This window comes from Bos taurus, chromosome 7, assembly GCF_002263795.3.
Source record: "Bos taurus isolate L1 Dominette 01449 registration number 42190680 breed Hereford chromosome 7, ARS-UCD2.0, whole genome shotgun sequence".
Taxonomy (NCBI): domain Eukaryota; kingdom Metazoa; phylum Chordata; class Mammalia; order Artiodactyla; family Bovidae; genus Bos; species Bos taurus.
The window spans coordinates 107,490,564-107,516,095 of record NC_037334.1 but is presented as its reverse complement, the minus strand read 5'-3'; the positions used below and the strand labels follow the sequence as shown (position 1 = coordinate 107,516,095).

The window sequence follows — 25,532 nt, the reverse complement described above, 5'->3', positions numbered from 1 at the left end:
CTGGTGATTCAAGCATAAAGAAAAGAAAGTGAAAGTGAAGTCACTCAGTCATGTCTGACTCTGTGCGGCCCCGTGGACAGTAGCCCACCAGGCTCCTCCGTCCATGGGATTCTCCAGGCAAGAACTGGTTGCCATTTCCTTCTCCAGGGAATCTTCCCCACCGAGGGATCAAACCTAGGTCTCCCACATTGCAGGCAGATGCTTTACTGTCTGAGCCACCAGCGAAGCTCAGGATAAACAAAGGGCTTAATTCTGACAGGGGCGATGGTCAACAAATCCTGAAGGCCCCACAGCTGCCTGCTGTGGTGACTGCTGTAAAGGAGATGGACCGGGAGGTGTGACTCCAGGGAAGGGTTGCCTGGGCTGAGAGCTGCAGGTGAGCAGGACTCAGTCATGGGGTGAGCTGGGGGCAGACAGGGGAGGTAGCTGCTGCACTTATACTGTGCCTGAGACAGACCTACTGGAATAGACCCTGATCCTGGGCAAGATGGAAGGCAGGAGAAGGGGCCGACAGAGGACAAGACAGCTGGATGGCATCACCAGCTTGATGGACATGAGTTTGGGAAAACTCTGGGAGTTGGTGATGGACAGGGAGGCCTGGCGTGCTGCAGTCCATGGGGTCGCAAAGAGACATGACTGATCGACTGAACTGAACTGAACTGAACTGAAACAGACTCTTCAAGAGTACCGATCACTTCCTGAAGGACATCCCCTGAAAGATGGCTGTTTCTCCATCTTTGGCTTTTAGTAGTGCACCCACTCCAGTGTTCTTGCCTGGAGAATTCCAGGGATGGAGGAGCCTGGTGGGCTGCCGTCTATGGGGTCGCACAGAATCGGACACGACTGAAGCGACTTAGCAGCAGCAGCAGCAGTGCAGCAAAAACACAATTACGTCTGAGCGACTGAACTGAACTGAACTGAAACAGACTCTTCAAGAGTACAGATCACTTCCTGAAGGAAATCCCCTGAAAGCTGGCTGTTTCTCCATCTTTGGCTTTTAGTCGTGCAGCAAAAACACAATTGAGTAATGAATTAAGTTTATTGAACACTTGGGGTGTTGCATGATTTCCAGATGCATAAAACCATGTCTTCTGCCCCCCAGAGTGTCCTTGTAGGCCATCCAATGCCCCTGCTGCAACCAGAGAGACCAACAATACATTGACTGAGCTCCACTTACATCGCTGGTGCCACAGAGTGCATTGGCCATTTATAACAGCCATCGTTACCCAACTGCAAGCATGAGAAACTTATGTCTGTGGGTGTGTTTTTACAGGCAAACGTGAACTTCAAAGTGAGTACATATATTTTATATCACCAAAGAAGAAAGAAAAGGCTTTTTTTAAAAAACAGTTTTAAACATTTTAAATTTAGATACTGGTTTTTAGTGTGAATTTGAGTATAACACATATATACCCCAAGTTTGAATTTTATTCAAATATGTAAATATTTTGTATTATAGAATCTATTAGTCATTATTACACTGAAATAAGACATATGATCCAGCCAGTCCATTCTAAAGGAGATCAGCCCTGGGTGTTCTTTGGAAGGAATGATGGTGAAGCTGAAACTCCAGTACTTTGGCCACCTCATGCGAAGGGTTGACTCATTGGAAAAGACTCTGATGCTGGGAGGGATTGGGGGCAGGAGGAGAAGGGGACGACAGAGGATGAGATGGCTGGATGGCATCACTGACTCAATGGACGTGAGTCTGAGTGAACTCTGGGAGTTGGTGATGGACAGGGAGGCCTGGCGTGCTGCGATTCATGGGGTCACAGAGTCGGACATGACTGAGCGACTGAACTGAACTGAAAGCATATGAATGTACAAGTTGCTCTCCTGGGCCCTTCATTTCTTCCCTACCCATCATCCTCTCTCTACCTAATTCATAAATAAGTTACTAAATCCTCAAGACTCTGTTTCTCAATCCCACTCCACACTTTATTATCCCCACCATGATGGCCTTAATTCATGCTTTTAAAGTCCATCCACTGAACAATTCCTAACTGGTCTTACTGCTAAGAGCCTCTTCCTACTCTAGTTCATTTTCTACACAATTGCCAGATTATCTTCCTAAAAAACTGAACAAAATCCCAGTTCTCATGGAGTTTGCACTCTAGTGGGAGAGATTAAAAGTGAAAAAAGAAAAGACAAAATAAACATGTCCTAAGGCAGTATAAAGAAAGTAAAAGCATGATAAGAGGAAAAGTGGGTTTCCCAGGTGGCGCAGTGGTAAAGAATCCTCCTGCCAATGCAGGAGATGTGGGATCAGTCCTTGGCTCAGGAATATCACCTGGAGGAGGGCATGGCAACCCACTCCAGTATTCTTCCAGGGAAATCCCATGGACGGAGGAGCCTGGTGGGCTACAGTCCATGGGGTTAAAGAGAGCAGGACATGACTGAGCAGGCATGCAAGAGGAAAAGTAAAGGAGGGTGTAATTTATTTTATTTCAGTTTAATTGATAATTGACATACAGCATAAGCATAAACATGCAGCATAAGGAAGGAATAACTTTAGATACGGTAGTAACAGTTGATAAGGTGGTAACCAACGTTAATGCCCTCTAGCCAAAGACCAACAGGAACACATGCATAGTTAAATGAAGTTGGGTTTACTGACTTGTTGCAAAAGGCCCATAGCACACTATGAGGAACTGTGGAGAGTCTCAGTAAGAAGGCATAAAAGGTCTGCAGGATTGGGTTTGTGCTTGGTGATTTCTGAGGAAGGTTTAAGGCTTCTTTGCTCTGGATCGGATGCTTTCAGGAAGTAGAGGTTATTCTGTGATTGGGTATTTTAATAATTGCTAGCTAGAATGTAGGAAGAGTGAAGCAAGGCTCAGGTTGCAATTGTTCAAGAAAAAGTAATAATAATTCATATTAGGCAGAATGGTAGGTCATTTTTGTGGTGTGGAGCGTCCTTGTGTTTGTCGTCTTAGACATGATTATGGAGGCATCTTATTTTTTCTTCTCATAGTCACACAGAGTGGCCATGTCCAATGTTGATGTCTTGTGAGATTGTTTTGTTCAATAGAACACTCAAGTCCAGTTGAGAACACCAGTAACATCAAGCCCTGGCCAATAGTGCCAGGCCTGCTGGTTGTTCAGGCTGCTTTCCTTTTTTTCACTAACAAAGCCATCCAGTGCTATCACTGTCTCTAAATTGCAATTTGTTACTCTTGTTCATAATTCTGTTTCCTGAATATTTAAAATACTCGTCAGTGTTAGTGAGTGATGAATTCTAAAATTCAGTTATCTCTGGTGATGCTAGTAGTAGCTTAATACTTACTAAAACATAGAACCCCTCTGCTACATGCTGCGGGATAGCAGGCACCTGCTTGTGGCTGAGTGGCTGTGGAACTGGGAGGAAGAACCAGTGCTGTCAGTTTCAGAAACCCCTTCAGAAGTCTCAGAGTCACTTGCCTTCTCTCTGAAAACAAGAAGCTGTAGGTAGATCTTACGTGTAGTTCTGATAGGTCTGCATGGTGCCAGGCTGTCTCTATAGTCATCATGTGGGACCTTGTTAAAATCAGGAATTCTGGGCCTCCGATTCCAGAGTCTAATACAGCCAAAAGGTTATGAGATTCCTGCGTGTTGTTTACCTCCTTCACTTCAATTGTGAGTGGTATTCTATCAAATGAGTACACCAGTTCAGCCATTCTTTACTAATGGACATCCAGATTGTAGATTTTGATTGTTATGAATAAAGATGCTATGAATATTTTTGCACAAGTCTTTTTTTAGGTATATGCTTTTATTTTTCTTGGATAAATACCTGTAAGTGGGATTGCTGGGTTGTATGTTTAATTTATATGCAACTAATGGGTCCACAATTTTAGAGAAATAGAGAAATAAAAAGCTTAAAATACCCTCTCCTTTTGCTCAAAGTGTAGTCTGGAAGAGATGCAAAGGATCGTGTTAAAAAGCCTCAGATAACCGTGTCACTCCTCACCTTTCTTCTGGAACCCTGAGAAATTCCTTTAAAGTCAGAGGGATGAAAGATGTGTGGATAATATCTGTAGGTGAATGCAGTTTGGGCAATACCTTGGAAGAAACCTATGTAAAACCCTTTGATGAATCTCTGCCTGTAGGTTTCTTGAAATTCCATCTCACTGTGATCAAGCTCAGAACGGGAGATCTTAAAATAAAAGTGAAAAAAAAAAAAGAAAAAAAAAGTGAAAAAAAAAATAAAAGTGATTCCTCTCTATTAGCAAAAGTCTGATGGCAGGTCAGGTGAAGACTGGGTAAGGCTGGCCAGTGTGGTGGTAAAATCAGGAATGCTCAACAGTCTCTATGCAGATAGACCTTGAATGTTGCAACACTGTTTTCTCAGTCATCCTTGATCTATCCTTGCCTTCTTCCTTCCAATCACAATGAAGACTGTATCCATCCACAGGTAATTGCCATTTTATCTTCTCAAGGGCCTCGTTGTATTATCTCTTTTTATTTCTCTACCTCCTCCTTTATACTGGCTCATTCCCATCATCATTCCCATCAGCATGTCCAAGTCCTTGTGAAAGCCATTCCCAATTTCTCCCTTGTGAAAACTAACCTTCTTTCAACACCAGGTACCACTCCTAGTTACTGCTTTATGTCTCTGATCTCATTACAGTCAAATCTTCAAAAGGGCTGTCTGCAAAGACTATTTCCTAGTTTTCTGGGGAAATCTGAGTCTCCAAAGTCCACCTAGAGCCCTTTATCTCTGAGCAAGCAGTAAGCAATCATTTTTTAAAAGTCCTGCGAGTGATGGATGGAACGATGGGTACAGAGGATGGAGTCCTCCATAGCTTGTGCAGCCTGAGATGCTGCATGACTAATTGGGTTGAGAAAATGTTTATCTGTGTGTGTCTAAATAACCTGAAAATGTGAAAAAGTTGGCTTAAAACTCAACTAAGAAAGAAAACTAAGATCATGGCATCTGGTCCCATCACTTCATGGCAAATAGATGGGGAAACAGCGGGAACAGTGACAGACTCCAGTACGCTTGCCTGGAAAATTCCATGGATGGAGGAGCCTGGAAGGCTGCAGGCCATGGGGTCGCTGAGGGTCGGACACGACTGAGCGACTTCACTTTCACTTTTCACTTTCATGCATTGGAGAAATGGCAACCCACTCCAGTGTTCTTGCCTGGAGAATCCCAGAGATGGGGGAGCCTGGTGGGCTGCTGTATGGGGTTGCACAGAGTTGGACACGACTTAAGTGACTTAGCAGTAGCACCAAATCACTGCAGATGGTGACTGCAGCCATGAAATTAAAAGACGCTTGCTCCTTGGAAGAAAAGCTATGACCAACCTAGACAGCATATTAAAAAGCAGAGCCATCACTTTGCCAACAAAGGTCCGTCTAGTCAAAGCTATGGTTTTTCCAGTAGTCATGTATGGATGTGCGAGTTGGACCATAAAGAAAGCTGAGCGCCGAAGAATTGATGCTTTTGAACTGTGGTGTTGGAGAAGACTCTTGAGAGTCCCTTGGACTACAAGGAGATCTAACGAGTGAATCCTAAAGGAAATCAGTCCTGAATATTCATGATGTTGAAGCTGAAACTCCAATACTCTGGCCACCTGAGTGAACAACTGACTCATTGGAAAAGAACCTGATGCTGGGAAAGACTGAAGGTGGGAGGAGAAGGGGACGACAGAGGATGAGATGGTTGGATGGCATCACCGACTCAATGGACATGGGTTTGGGTGAACTCGGGGAGTTGGTGATGGACAGGGAGGCCTGGCGTGCTGCGGTTCATGGGGTCGCAAAGAGTTGGACACGACTGAGCGACTGAACTGAAATCACCTGATAAGTGCGTTCATCCCGAAATGTACTTAGGGAAAACCTGTCCGTCCCTAGCAACAAGTGTCTGCAGACAAGCGAAGAAACACGGCAGAGCCGGTCCACCCGTGAGTCCCTCGCGGGAGAACCATTCTCGCAGGCCCAGGGCCGCGCTCCCGCCGGCGCAGCGGAGAGCCCGCCGGGCACCCGGGCTGGCCTCGGGCGGGACCGGGTCTCCTCAGCGGCCTCGGTGTCCTGGTCGGGCGGTGAGAGCGCCGGTTCCCGGCCAATGGCGGTTACCGAACGTGCGCCTAGCGACGTCAGCGCGGCTGTGCCCACGGACGTCACCCGGAGAGCTCGGAGGCGGCTCCCCCCAGCACCACAAAGGGGGCGTGGGCTCCGGGAAACCGCGGGCGACGGGGACAGACAGCGATGAGCCCGCACCCGTGACGGCTGGCCCGGCCGAGCGGCAGTCAGGCGGCGAGCAGCCGCGCGCGCCGCCGAGGCCCCGCCCACTTCCCGATCGGCCACACCCCCTTCCCGAGCGGGCCGCGCGCTCCCGAGCCGCCCCCCCGCCGCGCGCCGCTGAGACCCCGCCCCCTCCCCGATCGGGCCGCGCGCTCCCGCTTCGCCACACCGCGCGGGCCTCCGCCGCGGCCCCGCCCCCTCCCCGATCGGGCCGCGCGCTCCCGCTTCGCCACACCGCGCGGGCCTCCGCCGCGGCCCCGTCCCCTTCCCGATCGGGCCGCGCGCTCCCGGCGCGCCGAGCTGTGCCGCGGGCGCGCGCGCCGCCGCCGGCAGAGCCGCCGTTAAAGTGGTCTGAGGCGCGCCCCGCGCTTCCCCAGCCGCCGCCCTGACCAACTGAGGCGGCGGGCCAGGCTGCGAGCGGCCGCGCGGTCAGCAGGGTCGCCGGCCTCCGTCGCGTCCCCAGAGCTCGCGCCCCGCCGTGGTCTCTCGGCGTCCCGGGGCAGAGCATGTAGCCCCCCAGCGCCGCGTGTGTGCCCGTGTGTGTGTGTGTGCCCGCGTGTGCCCGCGGGCCCGAGGCCGACCCCCGCGCGGCCTGCCCCGGCCCGGCCCCTGCGCGGGGCCTCCCCTATGGGCCTCCTGCTCTCGAAGGAGCCGCGTCGCCGCCCGCGCCAGAAGCGGCCCCGCTGCGGCAGCTGGTGGCGCCGCCGCCGCCGGCCTCTCCTCAGGTGGCCCCGTGGGGCCCCGGCCAAGGCGGCGGCGGCGCCCCGGGGCCGGGACTGCCTCTTCCGCGGGCCCTGCATGCTCTGCCTCGTCGTGCACGGCCCCGGCGCGCCCGCCCCCGCCGGCCCGGAGGAGGAGCCGCCGCTGTCGTCGCCGCGGCCGCTCGGGGCCTACGGCGCGGCCGCCTCCTCACAGCCCCCGGCGCGGCGCCGCGCGGGCCTGGCCGCTGAGGACGCAGCGCGCCGCCTCCTGCTCTCGGCCGCCGCTGCCGCCGCCGCGCCGCCCGCCCCCGGCCGCGGGGAGCTGGGGCCGGCCGCCGCCGCCGCCCGGGAGCGGCCGGCCCGGAGCCTCCTGTGGGCCCGCGCGGGGCCCGTGCGTCCGCCCGCGCCGCCCGCCGCCTCGCGGCCCTTCCGGGCGCCGCCGGCCGAGCCCCCCGCGCCCCCCGAGATGGTGTGCAAGCGGAAGGGGGCCGGGGTCCCCGCCTGCACCCCCTGTAAGCAGCCCCGCTGCGGCGGGGGCGCCTGCGGCGGCGGCGGCGGCGGCGGCGGCGGCGGCGGGCCTGCGGGCGGCGGCCCCGAGCAGCACCCCCCGCCGCCGCTCCGCGCCCCGCGCTCCCCCGCCGCCCCGGGAGGGGCTCCCGCGGAGGCCGGCGGGGACGCGGTTCGAGCGGGGGGCGCCGCCCCCTCGGCCGCCCGGCAGCCGCAGCACGAGTGCGGCGACGCCGACTGTCCGGAGGGCCCCGAGCCGCCGTGCGACTGCCACAGGGAGCCGCCCCCCGACGCCCCGGACATCAACCAGCTGCCGCCCTCCATCCTACTCAAGGTGGGTCTGCGCGCCCCCCGCCGGGCCCGCTCGGGGGTCCTCTCTGCTGCACTCCCCGGGGCGGCGGGGCTCCCTGACAGCCGGTTATTTCAAGTGCAGGGGCTTGGAGTCCGCTGAAGGTCCTTTTAATCGCTTGAGTCTGCTGCGCGTAATCCCGGGTCCACCTAGGAGAGTCCCAAGCCCACTGTTGTAGAAACTGGAAACTGTAGGTTTTCTGTGAAATGTTTTTTGTTGTTTTTTTTTTTTAATCCCTTGAGCGGTTTGCGCTTAATCGGGTAAAGACTTGTATATTAGTGTTAGAAAGTATTCAGACAGTAATTTCAGATTTGATAACTGCTAGCTGATGTCGAAAAACAGTTACCTTTTATCTATCGAGTACTTGACCACGATGATCAGGCACAGTGCCAGAGCTTTATATACATAATATCTCACCGAATTCTTCAGTTGACGCCGTGAAAGAAATATTGTTAACATCTTTACACAAGAAGAAACCGATGTATCAGCGCCCCATGCCTACAGTCGTAAGTCAGGCCGACGTGGTGTGTATTCCTATGGAGCTTACAGTCCAGCGGGGCTTGAAGGGGTTGAATGACTTGCCCAAGGTCACACACAGACAGATCTGCGGAGTTTAGGCCTGTCTGACTGGAAAACCCTTTTATTTATGCTATGTTCTATTATCTTAGGTAAAGCAGACAGATTACCAGACGGTAAGGACAAGTGTATTTTTTGCTGGGGGGATACGTGAGTGGGGAAGAGGTATCCCGTGGAAACCGTGTCCCACTTTCAGCTACCAAGTAAAATTTGCAGTTTTGTCAATGCTAGTGATAAACTTAATTATGTGATACTTTGTAGTAAGTTAGTATTAAAAAGTTTCTTTTCCGTTCATTTTCTCTCTTCTCTCTCACCCCCACACTCCAGCTTTCTGGAGCTTAATAAATACAAACCCCCTTTATCACTGAGGATGATATTTAAGACTAACTAGAAAAACCTAGATAAGAATTTGGCTAATTTTATTGTTACTGAAGTAGCTGTCATCAATTATAATTTTTATTCTCAACAATATACTTTCGACTTTTTGCATGTTTATAATCCTGTGTGTTTGGATTTGTTTTACTGTGATATTAATATTTTTGTAAATAATATAGCAAAGAACTGGGAAAGCTTAATTTTTCCACATGTCCAAGAGGATGAGATGGTTGGATGGCATCACTGACTCAAGGGACGTGAGTTTGGGTAAACTGCGGGAGTTGGTGATGGACAGGGAGGCCTGGCCTGCTGCGGTTCATGGGGTCACAGAGTCAGACACCCTGAACTGAAGTTGTTCACCTTTCAGTGGTGTATTTTTGAAGGAGTAATTGCTGCCTCTGTATGTTCAGGCTGTGCATTTTAGGGCAGAGGGAATGTTCTTGAATCTTTTAACTTAGTGGACAACTTGGACAAATGAAATATCAACAAATATTTGGCATAGAGGTTTGATTGCTGTCTTGTTATTTGGTAAGTAAGACTGGTTAAAAACAAAGTAAAAAGCTGGTACCTCCCACTTTCTACCTAAACTATCATTATTTCATGAGGTAGAGGACATTTTAATACAAAAACAACAAGAAAAGAAAAAGATAAGAAAGGAGGAAGGACATGATTTCATAATTAAGAGAGTTCCATTACAATAAGTTTATTTTATTTACAACATTGTTCTTTTCCACATTTTTGGTAAGGACTGTCGAAAACTTGTTCTAGGGAACATTTGGGGAAATTATTCATTGGACTTCCCCTGTTGTGTTGCAGTATTTACACGTTACGTAGATTTCCATTACTCGTATTAGAAACAAGGATAGAGCTACTCTGTGTGGTTTTCATGGTCCCCGTGATATTCAGCATAAGCATGAGTTGGACTGTCTAGAATGAATTGAAATTAGAGTTTTTTAGTGTTTAGCAAGCCAATTAACTTTTGGGGATCAAGCTTTGAAGGGCAGAGGCTCTTTCTATTTAAATATTGTTCATTGCTCTGTCTCCTCCCCTAAATGCAGTGCCTGGCATTTAATAGCACTCAGTAAATATTGATGAAGGAGCGAATGACCAGGTGTTTAGGAAGTCTGGGTTGAGACTCTGCGTGAATATACACTATGCCAATAATGGAAGTCTGTAAGAAGTGTTTGTACCCTGAGTTGTTTTGAGCCACAGTAGAGCCTTGGATGGTGAAAAGTTTCTGGCTCTATTATGGCTTGAAGAAGGACTTAGGGAGCGATGACTTTTTTTTTTTTTTTTTTTAACAGTACCAGAGGGTTGTGCTTATAGAGGCAGAAATCCATTACCCCCATTAGAAGGTATGCCCAACTTCCCTGATAATGGGCCATAACTTCTAAAATTGTACTGCTGAGTCCTTTGTACCAGAAGTTACTATAGTTACAGAGAATGGGAAGGTGGAGGGGAGAGAGTTTGGGAGAAAAATGTGACGAAATATGATTTAAAGATGTTTTTAGGGGAGTTGACTCAGACTACCATACTTGTTCAGTTTTTCCCAGGTCTGGTATAAGCAAAAGAGAAAAAACTCAATTCTTTTTACTCTACTTCAGTCAAATTTTTGACTCAATATCAATAGGTCTTTTTCAGTTTTGGTTTTATGTAAGTAGTGAGTATTACCTGCTTTAAGTTCCCATAATGCAGGGAAAGCAAAAGTTTGCCTTGGTTCCCCGCTACCCTCCATCTAGTTCTCTCTCCAGAGGTCACTAACCACCATTACCAGTTTAGATTTTTTTCGTAGACTTACTGTATTGTGGGGTACAGTAGTTTCTAGTCACATATTACTATTTATATGAGAGTCCCTTGGACAGCAAGGAGATCCAACCATCCATTCTAAAGGAAATCAGTCCTGAATATTTATTGGAAGGACTGATGGAGAAGCTGAAACTCCAATACTTTGGCCGCCTGATGCGAAGAACTGACTCATTGGAAAAGACCCTGATGCCCGGAGGGATTGGGGGCGGGCAAGAGGAGAAGGGGACAACAGAGGATGAGATGGTTGGATGGCATCATCGACTCAATGGACATGAGTTTGAGTAAACTCCGGGAGTTGGTGATGGACAGGGAGGCCTAGGGTACTGCAGTCCATGGGGTCCCAAAGGGTTGGACACGACTGAGTGACTGAACTGACTGAACTGATTACTATTTAAAATAAAGTAGTTAAAATTAAGTAAAATTTAAAATTCAGCTTCTCAGTCACAATAACTGTATTTCAGAGATCAGTAGTCACGTGTGGCTGGTAGCTACCATATTGGACTCTGCATATCCAGAATATTTTCTTCATTGTAGAAAGGCCTATGTAAAACTTCATAGCCTTTTCCACAAATGGCATAAAAATGTACATGTTCTTCAATTTTTTTATTAACTGTATGAACTGGAGGTTTTTTGTTGTTAGTGTATGATTTCCTTCATTCTTTTTAGTTTGTAGTATCCCATAGTATTATGCAACACTGTATTTATTTCAATATAGTGTGATTCAGTTCAGTTCAGTAGCTCAGTCGTGTCCAGCTCTCTGCGACCCCACGGACTGCAGCACGCCAGGCCTCCCTGTCCATCACCACCTCCCGAAGTTTACTCAAACTCATGTCCTTGGAGTCGGTGATGCCATCCAATCATCTCATCCTCTGTCTCCCCCTTCTCCTCCTGGGAGCTGTGTAAAAATGAATTCTTTACATGGTGAGCTTCACTGGCACTTGTAATTATGTAACTTCAGGAAGAGACCTTTGAGGTCATTTGATCACTCCCTACGCTATGCGTGAAAAGAAGCAGGCCTAGAGCAGTGAAATGGCTTACCCCGGGGCATTTCAGATAGTGAATGGCAGGCCCTGGGCTAGAACTCAGCTCAGTGTTTCCAGGTCGTGAGGTCTTTTCAACATACGGGGTAAAAGGGCTTGATTAACCTTCTCTCAGAGATTTTATGAAAGAAATTCCTTAATTGGAAGGCAGGTGGAAACTTAACACCAGTCAACTTCTAACCATTATGATTCAGAGGCTAATTTTATAATTGGGTCTTTGGGGTTGAATTGTTTTAAATACAAAAAATTTGAGAAGCAGGGAATGGCCTTCAAAGTTCAACTATGGGGATATAATTTTCTTAGGTATTGAACACTTAATTAAGCCCATTACGTTTGATCTTGAACTGGTTAATATATTGTTTTAGATCAGATAAGGTAGCCTCAGTCTTTGGTAACTGTTGCCTTTAAAACTTTAAGCAATCTTGCCTACTGATATCAGAATTAGGTTTTTATATAGTAGAATCACTATAACAATTTTATCAAATGACAGCAGTGGAATATTTTTAAGTAGTTGCTATTTGAGTAACTGGGTATTTTGAATCTATATTTAAATTTCAGAGGCTTTGTGTGCTATATATTTAGATACCTTGGTCTCTGTCAGCAGACTATTTCTTTTCCAAGCCAACCTGGTGAGAGATCCAAAATCCATCACCACCATTAGAAAACCACTTTACCATGAATGCGTCTCTGACAGTGTGTCAGTAGTTAATTAAATCTGTATTTTTATAGCTTTATTACCAACAGGTTGCTTTAGAGATCAAGGAAGAGTTTTATAAGAGAAATGTGTTTCGGAGGTAAGCTTATGTATTTGATCTGTTTTTTTTTTCAGATATGAAAAAAGCAATGAAAATGGGAGTCAAAGAAAATGAGTAATACAACTTTTTAAAGCTTTGAATGTAGATTAGTAGTGGGTAAGAGGAACTAAGTTAATGTAGTTTTTTGTGAATGCTTTGACCTAGGTTCCAGTACCACATAAATTCTAGAAGGTACGTCTCTGGAGTTCCAGGGATGATCTTAGCCAGTGCTGAAATGAAGTGTCCTTAGGAAGTCAGGTTCAAGATATCTTTTGGCTGGAGAATGCCTAGAAATCTTGGATAACTTAATTAAATCAGATTACCAAAAGGTGAGACTTGTTTTCTTCTCATTTTGGGAAGTCTGTAAATTTTTGTGCCTTGTAATGAGTAGCTGTTCAAGGGAGTTAACCTTGAGCTGTTCTTTATCAGCTTAAGATATCAGGTTCTATAAATGATAGGGAATGTGAGGGAAGATACATGAAGGCAAATATGGAAGCATTTACTATTAAAATAATACTTTCTTAAAAAGTTATTTTCCTTTGGTTAAATATCCTATTTTATGCTTATCAAGAGTCTTGAAGCAATAAGCACATAGTGTCCAGCACAGGGAAATACAGCCATTATTTTGTATGACTTCAAATGGAGTATAATCTGTAAATATATTAAATCACTATGTTGTACACCTGAAGCTAACATAATATTGTGAATCAACCATACTTCAATTAGAAATAGAGAATCTTGCCCAAGTCTTGGCCAGTTTGGAGCCCAGGTGGCATGGTAAGGACACCCGTGTCGGGGGAGAAGCTAGGAGCGTGTCAGGAGATGGGCTGCATGTGTAAGGACACCCGTGTCGGGGGAGAAGCTAGGAACGTGTCGGGAGATGGGCTGCATGTATGCGTTCATGGATGCAGTGCCTTCCTCTGCCCTGAGAGGATCTCTGAGCAGCAGTGCCCAAGACAGTGAGTATGCTTAGTGTCCGTATCTTAGCTTCTAAATACCATTCTCTGCGAAAAGGAATCAGTGTTCTTGGAGAAATGACTGATTCCAGAGTTGGGACAAGGAAGACACAAGATGAGCTTAGACTGTTTTGAGCTGGAACACAAGGAAGTGCTCAGAGAGTCCTGGAGGTGTGTCAGAGGACACATCGTTTCATAGTGTCTCCTCCCCGAATACTCAAAAAGGAGTCATGTTTTTGGTGACTTGCTTTAGAATAAAACTTATTCTTGTGTGAATACTTGACCATAGACTGACACTCTGTGTAGTTATAGTTGGGGTTTTATTGGCTTGCTGTGCTTTAAATTTTAAAGGTTAAACTATGGAAATTATTTTGATTATAGATTAGGAAGTAGTTTTAGAATCTATGACTTCCCTTTGGCTGTATGGTTAGAAAAATACCAGAAAGGGAATTCCCTGGAGGTCAGTGGTTAGGACTCCACGCTTTCACTGCCAGGCCCGGGTTCACTCCCTGGTCAGGGAACTCAGATCCCTGCAAGCTGCACGTGCAGGTTAAAATAAAAAGGAAAAATACAAGAAATATATTCTGTGTCTCTATTTTTCTAAGTGGTGCTTTATTCAACAGACTAGTTAGTAAATGTTTCTTTCAGGCTTTTGGCAAGTTGTTGTAAGCAGACTATTTAAGAAAGAGGCAGTATATGATGTTCATAGGAAAAAACTGAAAAGACCAGAAAAGTTGAACTGATACAGAGAAGATAGTCAATATGAAATTGCTACACAGATTTACTTCTTTTCTTTCTATAACTTGCATGCAACCTGCTTGCTTATAAACCTTATCTCCATCTTGTAGTAATGTCTGATAGCAGGTAAGATCTCTTCATTAAGAAAAGAAATGGCCAAATATAGGTGTCGGCATGGTTGATTTTTAAAGGTCTGTGGGATATGTATGCCCAAATGTTAAGCAACAGTACGGTCTCTGGAAGTTTCTTTAGTCTGAAGTATCTTTTGATGACTTATAGCCATGCCTTAGTCAAAAGTAGAATTTTCAAGGCTTGACAGTACTTGGGTATTGGCCTGGTAGTGGTTAGTTCAGATTGTATCAGTAATATGACTTGTACATTTTCTGGTAATTAATAGTTCAGTTGCGTTGTTCAGATCCGCCCCTTAAAGATCTAGGAATATTAAGCGTTTTCAACCCAGGTCTTGACTAGAAATCATTTCTGTTTCCTGATATCGTTCCCTCTATATTGTTGTTGGTAACAGAACCTACCGTGTTCTAGCTAGGCACATGGCCACCTAACCAGAGCCTGTTTCTTAACCTCTCATGGATAGGGGTGGCTGTGACTAAATATTAGGTAATAGGGTGGGAGTAGAAGCAATGTATACAACTTCCAAGTCATATTGTAAAAGGCAGCTGCTTGTCCTTTGCTTCCTCTTCTGTTTTCCAGGGCTTGTTATTGTTCAGTCGCTCAGTCATGTCGGACTCCTTGTGGACATGGACTGCACCATGCCAGGCTTCCCTGTCCTTCATTATCTCCCGGAGCATGCTCAGACTCCTGTCTGTTGAGTCAGTGATGCCATCCAGCCATCTCATCCTCTGTCGTCCCTTTCTCCTGCCCTCAATCTTTCCCAGCATTAGAGTCTTTTCTAATGAGTCAGCTCTTCACCTTAGGTGGCCAGAGTCCTGGAGCTTCAGCTTCAGTCCTTCCAATGAACACCCAGGACTGATTTCCTTTAGGATGGACTGGTTGGATCTCCTTGCAGTCCAAGGGACTCTCAAGAGTCTTCTCCAAAACCACAGTTCAAAAGCATCAATTCTTCGGCACTCAGCTTTCTTTATAGTCCCAACTCTCACATCCATACATGACTACTGGAAAAACCATAGCTTTGACTAGATGGACTTTTGTCAGCAAAGTAATGTCTCTGCTTTTTAATGTGCCGTTTGTCATATCTTTTCTTCCAAGGAACAAGCATCTTTGAATTTGATGGCTGCAGTCACCATCTGCAGTGATTTTGGAGCCCCAAAAAATAAAGTCTCTCACTGTTTGCCCATCTATTTGCCATGAAGTCATGGGACTGGATGCCATGATCTTAGTTTTTTGAATGTTGAGTTTTAAACCAGCCTTTTCACTCTCCTCTTTCACTTTCATCAAGAGGCTCTTTAGTTCCTCTTTGCTTTCTGCCATAAGGATGGTGTCATATGCATATCTGAGGTTGTTATTTCTCCTGGCAATCTTGATTCCAGCTTGTGCTTCATCCAGTCGGCATTTTGCATGATGTACTCTGCATATAAGTTAAATAAGCAGGCTGACAGTATACAGCCTTGATGTACACCTTTCCCAATTTGGAACCAGTCCATTGTTCCATGTCCAGTTCTAACTGTTCTTCTTGATCTGCATACAGGTTTTTCAGGAGGCAGGGCTAGATGACCTGGATTAAAAGAGTAACTCATTTTCCCCTGTATTTTAGGACAGTGAGCAGCAAATATAAGATGACCCATGCCTCTATCTTTTGCAGCCTTAGAATACCTTCTTGGTGTGGACTTCTGTCATACTCAAGCCGTTCTTAATAGGACTGTGTTAACGTAAGCAGCTTCCTGGCTTGATCCAAGTGCCATTTCAGTTTTTCCACTGTCATTTTTTCCTCTTTCTTATTTAACAAAAATGTTGGTCCAGGTCAGTCCTTTATGTTCTTTTTCTTCAAAGCAACCTTTGAAATGCTCTTTCTCTTCAATATCAGCTTATCCAAAGATAATTCGGACATGTCTTTGAATATATAATTTTGAGATCAGTGAGCAAATCTCCTACCTTAGTGTCTCCCATAGAAGCCCAGGTACATGTGCACAGATGTTTGTTAAATGAATTAAGAAAAACACCATGGGGCAGAGTCGTTATTTTCTGAGGAGTTAGGGAATGGGCGAGATAGCATTTTAATGGCTGTTAAGAAAAGCTGGTATATTAAAGCATATGTTAGTTAATTATTTCTGTTTAACAAGTTTGGCAGTTTAAGACCACAAACATTTATTATTTCATGTTTTCTGTGGGAATCTTTTCATGGCTTTGCTGGGTCCCTCTGATCCAAGGTCTCTTATGAAGCTATGATCAAGGTGTCACTGGGGCTGCTCAGCTGGGGCTTAAGAGTTTTCACCCAGGCTTACACACGTGGTTGTTGGCAGGCCTCAGGTCTTGCTTGGCTGTTGGACAGATGTTGAAGTTCCTTGCCATGCCATTTCAGACTTCTCCAAAGGGCTGATCACATGCAACAGCAGAGTCAAGAACACCCAAAATAAGAAGCCATGGTTTTCTTAACCCAATCTCTTCTGCCATACTCTTTTCATTAAAAGTGAGTCAATAAACCCCGCTTATACTTATGAGGAGAGGCTTACACAGGTGTAACTACCAGGAGGTGGGGTCAGTGAGGGCCATTTTATAGGTTGCCTACAACAAACCATATGCAGAGATCTATTAAATATGCACTGGTGTTTCAGCTTCGATTTTGCTTTTTTTTAATTCATCTTTGCTGGTACTGGTGTTATCTTCCCTTCACTCACTCATTGAATTTCCTTTCACCTGAATAAAATCTACCTAGATTTAGTCAATTATCTGTTGTGACAATCATTTTACTTTCGGAAAAGAACAAATTAAGGTCCAAAGAAAGTGCTATCCAAAGTTACACATATTTTAAACAAGGCGTTTCTTGGTTCCAGAATGTGCCACACAGCTTCTGTTTGCTAAGGGACAAATTAGCCCTTTAAAATCATGTAGTCCTTTAACCTTCAACAAATGATCTGATTTCTCGAAATCTTAATTTTCTTGTCTATGAAATGTGGAGGACAAGCATAAAAAAATCCACCAGAGAGGAACCTCTGACTTTGGCTGCATGAAAACTTTGGTGAATCCTCTCTGCAAACAGTGCATGTATATGTATATATACACAGACACACATATATCATATATGTATATACACACATACCAATACCCATATACATATATATGTAAATAACTGGGAAAAATTGCCCTGAACTATTTGGGCTTTGGGAATTGACCAAAGGCAGACAACAAATTGATATGTATTTATTCTTAGGAAAACTACTAGAGCTTCAGGTAAGAATAGTGGAAGTCTAGCCACTCCAGTACTCTTGCCTGGAAAATCCTATGGACAGAGGAGCCTGATAGGCTGCAGTCCATGGGGTCGCGAAGAGTTGGACATGACTGGGTGACTTCACTTTCACTTTTCATGCATTGGAGAAGGAAATGGCAACCCACTCCAGTGTTCTTGCCTGGAGAATCCCAGGGACGGGGGAGCCTGGTGGGCTGCCATCTATGGGGTTGCACAGAGTCGGACACGACTGAAGCGACTTAGCATACCACTCTTGAATTGAGACCTCTAACAGCAGTAGATCAAACCAGTCAATCCTAAAGGAAATCAGTCCTGAATATTCACTGGAGGGACTGATGCTGAGGCTCCAGCTCGGATACTTTGGCCACCTGATGTGAAGAACTGACTCATTGGAAAAGACCTTGATGCTGGGAAAGACTGAAGGCGGGAGGAGAAGGGGATGACAGAGGATGAGATGGTTGGATGGCATCACCGACTCAATACACATGAATTAGAGCAAACCCCAGGAGATAGTGAAGGACAGGGAAGCCTGGTGTGCTGCAGTCCATTGGGTCACAAAGAGTCAGGCACGACTTAGTGGCTGAATAGCAACAACTAGCTGTTTTGGTGTCTTAAGAGGGTAACTTAGTTACCCTCAGTTCAGTTCAGTTGCTCAGTTGTGTCCGACTCTTTGTGACCCCATAAATTGCAGCATGCAAGGCCTCTGTCCATCACCAACTCTTGGAGTTCACTCAAACTCATGTCCATTGAGTCGGTGATGCCATCACCAACTCAGTTAGCGGCAATGAGTAACAACCTGTATCTGTCAGCTAAACGTGATGAACTTTGTAGGAAGAAAATGGTTAAAACGCACATATTTTCAGGTTTGATATTGTGGTGCCAGTTGGGATGAGGTGGGGATCAGCTAGGAATTTAACCAGCGGATCTTGGAAATGAGAGACCCATAAAGGGATAATAAGCTCTTCACATATCCTTGGTTTACTCAAACTATGCACATGTCCTGGGGAGACTTGAGAGTATCTAGCAGAAAGCAGGCCAAAGCAACCTTGAGAATAAGCCTTGAATATGCTCTTCCCAACCCATGCACAGATTGAAGAGCAGGCTCGAGGTATTTGAGCATTTTTTTTTGGCCCAAATTTAGACACAGGGAAGCCACACTAAAGAAACATGAATAAGAATTAAAAGTTGAGCAGAGACATGCAAACAAACATTCAAACTTCAGATCCTACCATTTAAGGCCAGGGAGATTAAAGTTGAAACATTTCAGATAAGTAAATCAAATTCCTGAGTTGCTACAAATGTTACCTAAAATGTCTGGTTTTGAGTGAAAAATTATGAGAGGTATAAAGAGACAGAGAAAAAGTGACCTGTACTGAGAGGAAACAAAACAGTTAATAGAAATTGAGTAAGCACAGATATTAGACTTAGGAGATAAAAACTTCAGACTATAATAAACATGTTAAAGAATGGAAGGAAACATTATTCAAATTATAAGAGATTATAACATTGACCCAAAGAATGGCAAGTTTCAATATAAAGACATGGAAACTGTAAAAAAGCATTTTCTGATGCTATTAAAAATAGCAGTGCTTTCCTTTTTACAATTGTATTTATTTATTTATGATTGTATAGGCTGTCTCTGGTTGCAGTGAGTGGAGGCTTCTCTTGCAGAGCACAGGCTCTAGATTGAGTGTTGAGTAGTTGCGGCTTAGTTACTTTTCAGTATGTGGAATCCTCCTGGGTCAGGGTTCAAACCCGTGTCTCCTGCATTGGAAGGTGGATTCTTACCCACTGCACCACCAGGGAAGTCCTTCCTTATTTTATTTCTGAGTTGTTCATTGATAGTGTACAGAAATATTTGTTTCTTAGCTCTAAATTTTTTTGTGTATGATTTTTCTATGTAAGATCATGATAATTGTAACTATAGAACATTTTAGTTTTCTAATCCGAATGCCCTTTAATTCTTTTCCTTATGTAATTGCCCAGGCCAGAATCTCTAGTACGGTGTTGCGTAGAAGTGGAGACAGCAGAAATCTTTGTCTTGTTCCTCATCTCAGAGGAAAATATTCAGTCTTTCACTATTAAATGTAATAATAATGGCAGAATTTTTACACATGCCGTCTATCACATTAAGGAAGTTCCCTTCATTCCTAGTTTCCTGAGTATTTTTGCCAAGAGAGGGTATTGCATTTTGTCAAATGCTTTTTCTACATTAATTGAAATGGTTGAGTTTTCTAAACCTTTATTTTATTAATGTGGTGTGTTAAATGGATTCATTTTTGCCTGTTGAACCATTTTTCCTTTCTTGGGATAAATACCACTGGACCGTGGTATATGACCCTTTTAATACGCTGCTTGATTCACTTTGGTGATATGGTTGACTCTTGAATAGCATGGGTTTGAACTATGCATGTCTTTTTACACTCAGGCTTCTTTTCGATAGTAAACACTATGATAGTACGTGGTCCTTGGTTGGTTCAATCTGTGGGTGATGAATTGCACATAGGGAGGGCCGACTATGAAGTTACACTTGGGTTTCAACTGCATGAAGGGTCAGCATTCCAATCCCTACATTGTTCAAGGGCTAAGTAGGCTTTTTAAGGATTTTTTGCATTTAAATTCATAAGAGACATTGGTGTATAGTTTTCTTGCGATGTCTTTGACTTTAGTGTCAGAGTAATGCTAACCTCATAGAGTTAGCAAGAGTTTCCTTATACTTCAGTTTTGGGAATCATTTAAGAAGGATTTCTATTTGTTCTTTAAATGTATCACTATTAGGGCCCTCTGGTCCCTGGCCTTTCTTTGTTGGAAGTTTTTGATTACTGATTCAACATTTTCTCTTATTATAGGTCTATTGAAATTTTCTATTTCTTCTTGAATCAGTTTTTTGTAGTTTGTATATATCTAACAAGTTTGTTTCGTTTAGATTATCTAATTTGTTGGCATACAATTGTTCATAATACTCCCCTATAATTCTTTCTTTTTTTGTAAGGTTGGCAATAATATCTCTTTGTATTCATGATTTTAGTAGATTGAGTGTTCTTTTTTTCCTTTCTCGGTTCTCACCTTAGCTACTCCCATATCATACTTCCTCTTTAGGACAGCCCATAATAGTGACTCTTTTAATAATGGTCACTTGTACTAAAATGGTTTTCTGTTTTAAAACGTTAATTTTTCATGGCTGGAAGGATGACCACCCCTCACCCATGTTTCTGTGGGGAACCTGGCGCTCAGCTGTTCAGACAGTGTGCTTGGGGTTTCTTATATAGCGGAGCAGCTCCCTTGCTGTGATCAGTCCTTGATACAAGGGATACATTTTTTAAAAAAGATTAATTTTTTCTAACTGGTAAAAACTTTTATTGCCTTTAAAATGTTTAACACATATTATGTGGTTCCTTTTTTATTCACAGATATTTTCCAATTTATCTCTGGATGAACGTTGCCTTTCTGCATCATTGGTTTGCAAGTACTGGCGTGACCTTTGTTTAGATTTCCAGTTTTGGAAGCAGCTGGATCTTAGCAGTCGTCAGCAGGTATGGATTCTGATTCTACAAAAACACTCAATTTGACCTACTCAAAAAATATCTTTTTTCTTCTTAGAAATTACTTCTTTCACACTGTAGTTTTTCAGGATAGTTCAAATGACTGAAATCTATAATTCTGTGCTTTAGTAATTTTTTTTTTCAAATTCAAGTTGAAGCTAGGTTTCTGTGATGGATATATCTTTTAGTTTGGATTGGCAATTTGGGGTTGCTTCTGAATCCTTTTTGTTGCAGTCCTCTTTGTTTCCCCCACCGTATTACTATTTTTTTCTACTACATTTGAAAAAGTTACTAAACTTTTCATTTTTTGGAGAGAGAATTAGTAGACAGCCATGGCAAACACTTAAATAGTGCTGCTGACTTGCCATGTAGGTACTGTTCTGTGAGTTTTATGTATATTCATTTGATCAACAGCCTTATGAGTTGATACTATCATTATCTCTATTAATATAATAATATACTTTTGATAATAGTATTCTTATAATGTTATTTTGTGTGAAGAAATGGAAGCAAAATGGAATAAGGTAACTTACTTTGTTTTAATTTTCACTTTGATGAGTTTTCCAATCCTCCCCATTGCCCAGCTGCCCATTATGTTTATATGGTGGTGTCATTTAAGAAAGAAAGTACTTTATATTGCCTTATTTCAGACAGTTGGTTGGACTTGTTAAATTCTTCCTTGGTTGTCAGTACTTGGCTTTGGAAACATAAAATATCCACTAAAAATAGGGTTTTATTAGAGTATTAAACCTGCTCGAAACCTCCCATGATCTTGTTAGTAGTGATGCACTGGTGAGTGCTTTAACAGCTGGCCTCCAAAAACAAATGAACAAAGAAGAAGCCCTGATACTCTCCCCATGACCAATTTCAAGCTAAAAGTGTGATGTCACAGAATGTGATGCTATCACTGATGTGGAAAGTGATACATATTCCAGACTCTCTGATTTGGCACAAGCCAACTCCAGCATATCACTGGTAGCATATGTGTCTGTTTATAAGACATGCACTGTAAAAAAAATAACTTCCTGAGCATTTGTTTTTAAGTTTCCTTTTTGTTTGCCTGCCTTATTGGTAAGGGTTAAGACAGTTATACAGTGTTTACCTGCCTGAGTTCATCAAGTTTGTATCCAGGGGGCATGGTGAATACTTGGTTAGTTGTGGCTGAGAGTGTAGAGAGCAGAAATGTGAAGTAATCCATGGGGTTTTAACTTCCTTAGTCTTGAATATCCCAGCTATTTGTTATAAGCTCAGACTATTAGCTTTTCTCCTCTGCTGGTAGTTAGGTTTGGAGGTTTAAAAAAAAAGAAAAGAAAATAGAGAAAGAGGCACACTGTTTCCAACAAGTAGAAACAAAGTGGTTTCAGCCTTTGTTCTTACACCTTGTACTCCTCAACATGCCCTGATTCTTTTCTTCTTCCTTTCTAACTTTAATCATATGTATTTTCTCTCATTATTTTTACTTAAAACACTTCAATAATGGTAACTCTTGGTGTTTTTTTTTTTTTTTTCTTTTTGGAAGTATGATTGGTCAGGGAATGTGTACAGGTTGGTTTTTAAAAATTGTTTAAAATATCAAGATGGTCCTGTGAGTTTTTCACTAGATGAATTTTAAGATTACTTATATTTATCTCTGAGTCTTCTGAGATAAGTTGTTTTTTTTTTTTAATGGCCTTTATATATAGTCTTTGGTGTCCTAATATCCAAGATGATATATAGTATAAGCTGTGGATTTAACTATATGTAATGTATTCTGATAGAAGTAGGAAAGCAACTGAAATTTATATACTTTGGTTCAGTTCAGTTCAGTCGCTCAGTCGTGTCCAACTCTTTGCGTCCCCATGAATTGCAGCACGCCAGGCCTCCCTGTCCATCACCAACTCCCAGAGTTCACTCAGACTCACGTCCATCTAGTCGGTGATGCCATCCAGCCATCTCCTCCTCTGTCGTCCCCTTCTCCTGCCCTCAATCCCTCCCAGCATCAGGGTCTTTTCCAATGAGTCAACTCTTTGCATCAGGTGGCCAGAGTTTTGGAGTTTCAGCTTCAGCATCAGTCCTTGCAATGAACACCCAGGACTGATCTCCTTTAGGATGGACTGGTTGGATCTCCTTGCAGTCCAGGGGACTCTCAAGAGTCTTCTCCAACACCACAGTTCAAAAGCATCAATTCTTTGGCACTCAGCTTTCTTCACCGTCCAACTCTCAATATCCATACGTGACCACTGGAAAAACCATAGCCTTGACTAGACGGACCTTTGTTGGCAAAGTGATGTCTCTGCTTTTCAATATGTTGTCTGCTGCTGCTGCTGCTAAGTCACTTCAGTTGTGTCCAGCTCTGTGCGACCCCATAGACGGCAGCCCATCAGGCTCCACTGTCCCTGGGATTCTCCAGGCAAGAACACTGATGTCTAGGTTGGTCATACCTTTCCTTCCAAAGAGTAAGTGTCTTTTAATTTCATGGCTGAAATCACCATCTGCAGTGATTTTGGAGCCCCAAAAAATAAAGTCTGACACTATTTCCCCATCTATTTCCCATGAAGTGATGGGACCAGATGCCATGATCTTTGTTTTCTGAATGTTGAGCTTTAAGCCAACTTTTTCACTCTCTTTTTTCACTTTCATCAAGAGGCTTTTCAGTTCCTCTTCACTTTCTGCCATAGGGTGATGTCATCTGCATATCTGAAGTTATTGATATTTCTTCCGGCAGTCTTGATTCCAGCTTGTGCTTCTTCCAGCCCAGTGTCTCTCTAATGTACTCTGTTTATAAGTTAAATAAGCAGGGTGACAATATACAGCCTTGACATACTCCTTTTCCTATTTGGAACCAGTCTGTTGTTCCATGTCCAGTTCTAACTGTTGCTTCCTGACCTGCATACAGATTTCTCAAGAGGCAGGTCAGGTGGTCTGGTATTCCCATCTCTTGAAGAATTTTCCAGTTTCTTGTGATCCACACAGTCAAAGGCTTTGGCATAGTCAATAAAGCAGAAATAGATGTTTTTCTGGAACTCTCTTGCTTTTTCTATGATCCAGTGGATGTTGGCAATTTGATCTCTGGTTCCTCTGCCTTTTCTAAAACCAGCTTGAACATCTGGAAGTTCACGGTTCACATATTGCTGAAGCCTGGCTTGGAGAATTTTGAGCATTACTTTACTAGCGTGTGAGATGAGTGCAATTGTGCGGTGGTTTGAGCATTCTTTGGCATTGCCTTTCTTTGGGATTGGAATGAAAACTGACCTTTTCCAGTCCTGTGGCCACTGCTGAGTTTTCCAAATGTACTGGCATATTGAGTGCAGCACTTTCACAGCATCAGCTTTTAGGATTTGAAAGAGCTCAACTGGAATTCCATCACCTCCACTAGCTTTGTTCATAGTGATGCTTCCTAAGGCCCACTTGACTTCACATTCCAGGATGTCTGGCTCTAGGTGAGTGATCACACCATCGTGATTATCTGGGTTGTGAAGCTCTTTTTTGTACAGTTCTTCTGTGTATTCTTGCTACCTCTTCTTAATATCTTCTGCTTCTGTTAGGTCCATACCATTTCTGTCCTTTATCGAGCCTATCTTTGCATGAAAAGTTCCCTTGGTATCTCTAGTTTTCTTGAAGAGATCTCTAGTCTTTCCCATTCTGTTGTGTTCCTCTATTTCTTTGCATTGATCGCTGAGTTAGGTATCATCTAATATTATGTGTGAAAAGTCAAGATTTATGCATTATGTTGACTGATACATACCATTTGTTGTGTTAAGAACCAACTCAGAATTCTAATATAGTTTTGTTTGTGGGGAGTTTTTGGTGAGTTTAAAGGTTTAATTAAAGTGTGTTTTCCTAACAAGGATAGATTTTTAGGCTTTTATTGAAAGCCAGTACATTATATTATCACTTGCTGTTTCTGACACCAATTGTGTGCTTTTTTCCACGCTAACAAATTCTCTGACGCTAACTAGGTGTCCAACAGTTCAGTTCAATTCTGACACTAACTCCTGGAGTTAGTGCAGACCTTACAGTTTAAGGGCTTAGTCCCATGACTGTCCCTGCTTAGTATACCCGTCACAAATCCTGAAAGTGAAGTCGCTCAGTCATGTCCAACTCTTTGCGATCCCATGGGCTGCAGCCTTCCAGGCTCCTTTGTCCATGGGATTTTCCAGGCAAGAGTACTAGGGTTGCCATCCCCTTCTCCAGAGGATCTTCTCAACCCAGGGATCGAACCCGGGTCTCCCGCATTGTAGGCAGACGCTTTACCATCTGAGCTACCAGGGAAGTCTGGAGCCACCTATACTTCTGACTGACCATCTTTAAAACTAGAAGTTCCCCATGTCCCCTGCTCAAGCTGATAATTTGCTAGAGTGATCAGAACTCAGGAAAATACTAATGTTTACTGTTTCAGTGTAGAGGATGTAACCCAAGACCAGATAAATGGAAAAGATGCCTAGGGCAAGGTTTCAGGGAGAGGGTATGGAGCTTCCCTGTCCTCTAAAGGCACATCACCCTCACAGCACTTTAATATTCACCAACTCAGAAGCCCTCCAGATCTCATTGTTCAAGAGGTTTTG

At 44.0% G+C, this 25,532-nt stretch overlaps 1 protein-coding gene and 1 non-coding gene across 2 annotated transcripts in view; both read left to right on the top strand.

Annotated features, from left to right (window-relative positions):
- The first annotated feature begins 6,773 nt into the window (after positions 1-6,773).
- The window catches only part of FBXL17 (F-box and leucine rich repeat protein 17), a 522,649-nt gene continuing 503,890 nt past the window's right edge, over positions 6,774-25,532 (top strand). Inside the window, exons 1-2 of the mRNA XM_024995338.2 lie at positions 6,774-7,767; positions 20,857-20,979. Of these exons, the coding sequence (XP_024851106.1) occupies positions 6,853-7,767; positions 20,857-20,979 (1,038 nt within the window). The 5' untranslated portion in view covers positions 6,774-6,852. The remainder of the gene's footprint in view (positions 7,768-20,856; positions 20,980-25,532) is intronic.
- On the top strand, positions 9,924-10,003 carry MIR2465 (microRNA mir-2465). Its single transcript, NR_031002.1, has one exon. It is a non-coding gene; the product is annotated as a microRNA mir-2465 (primary transcript).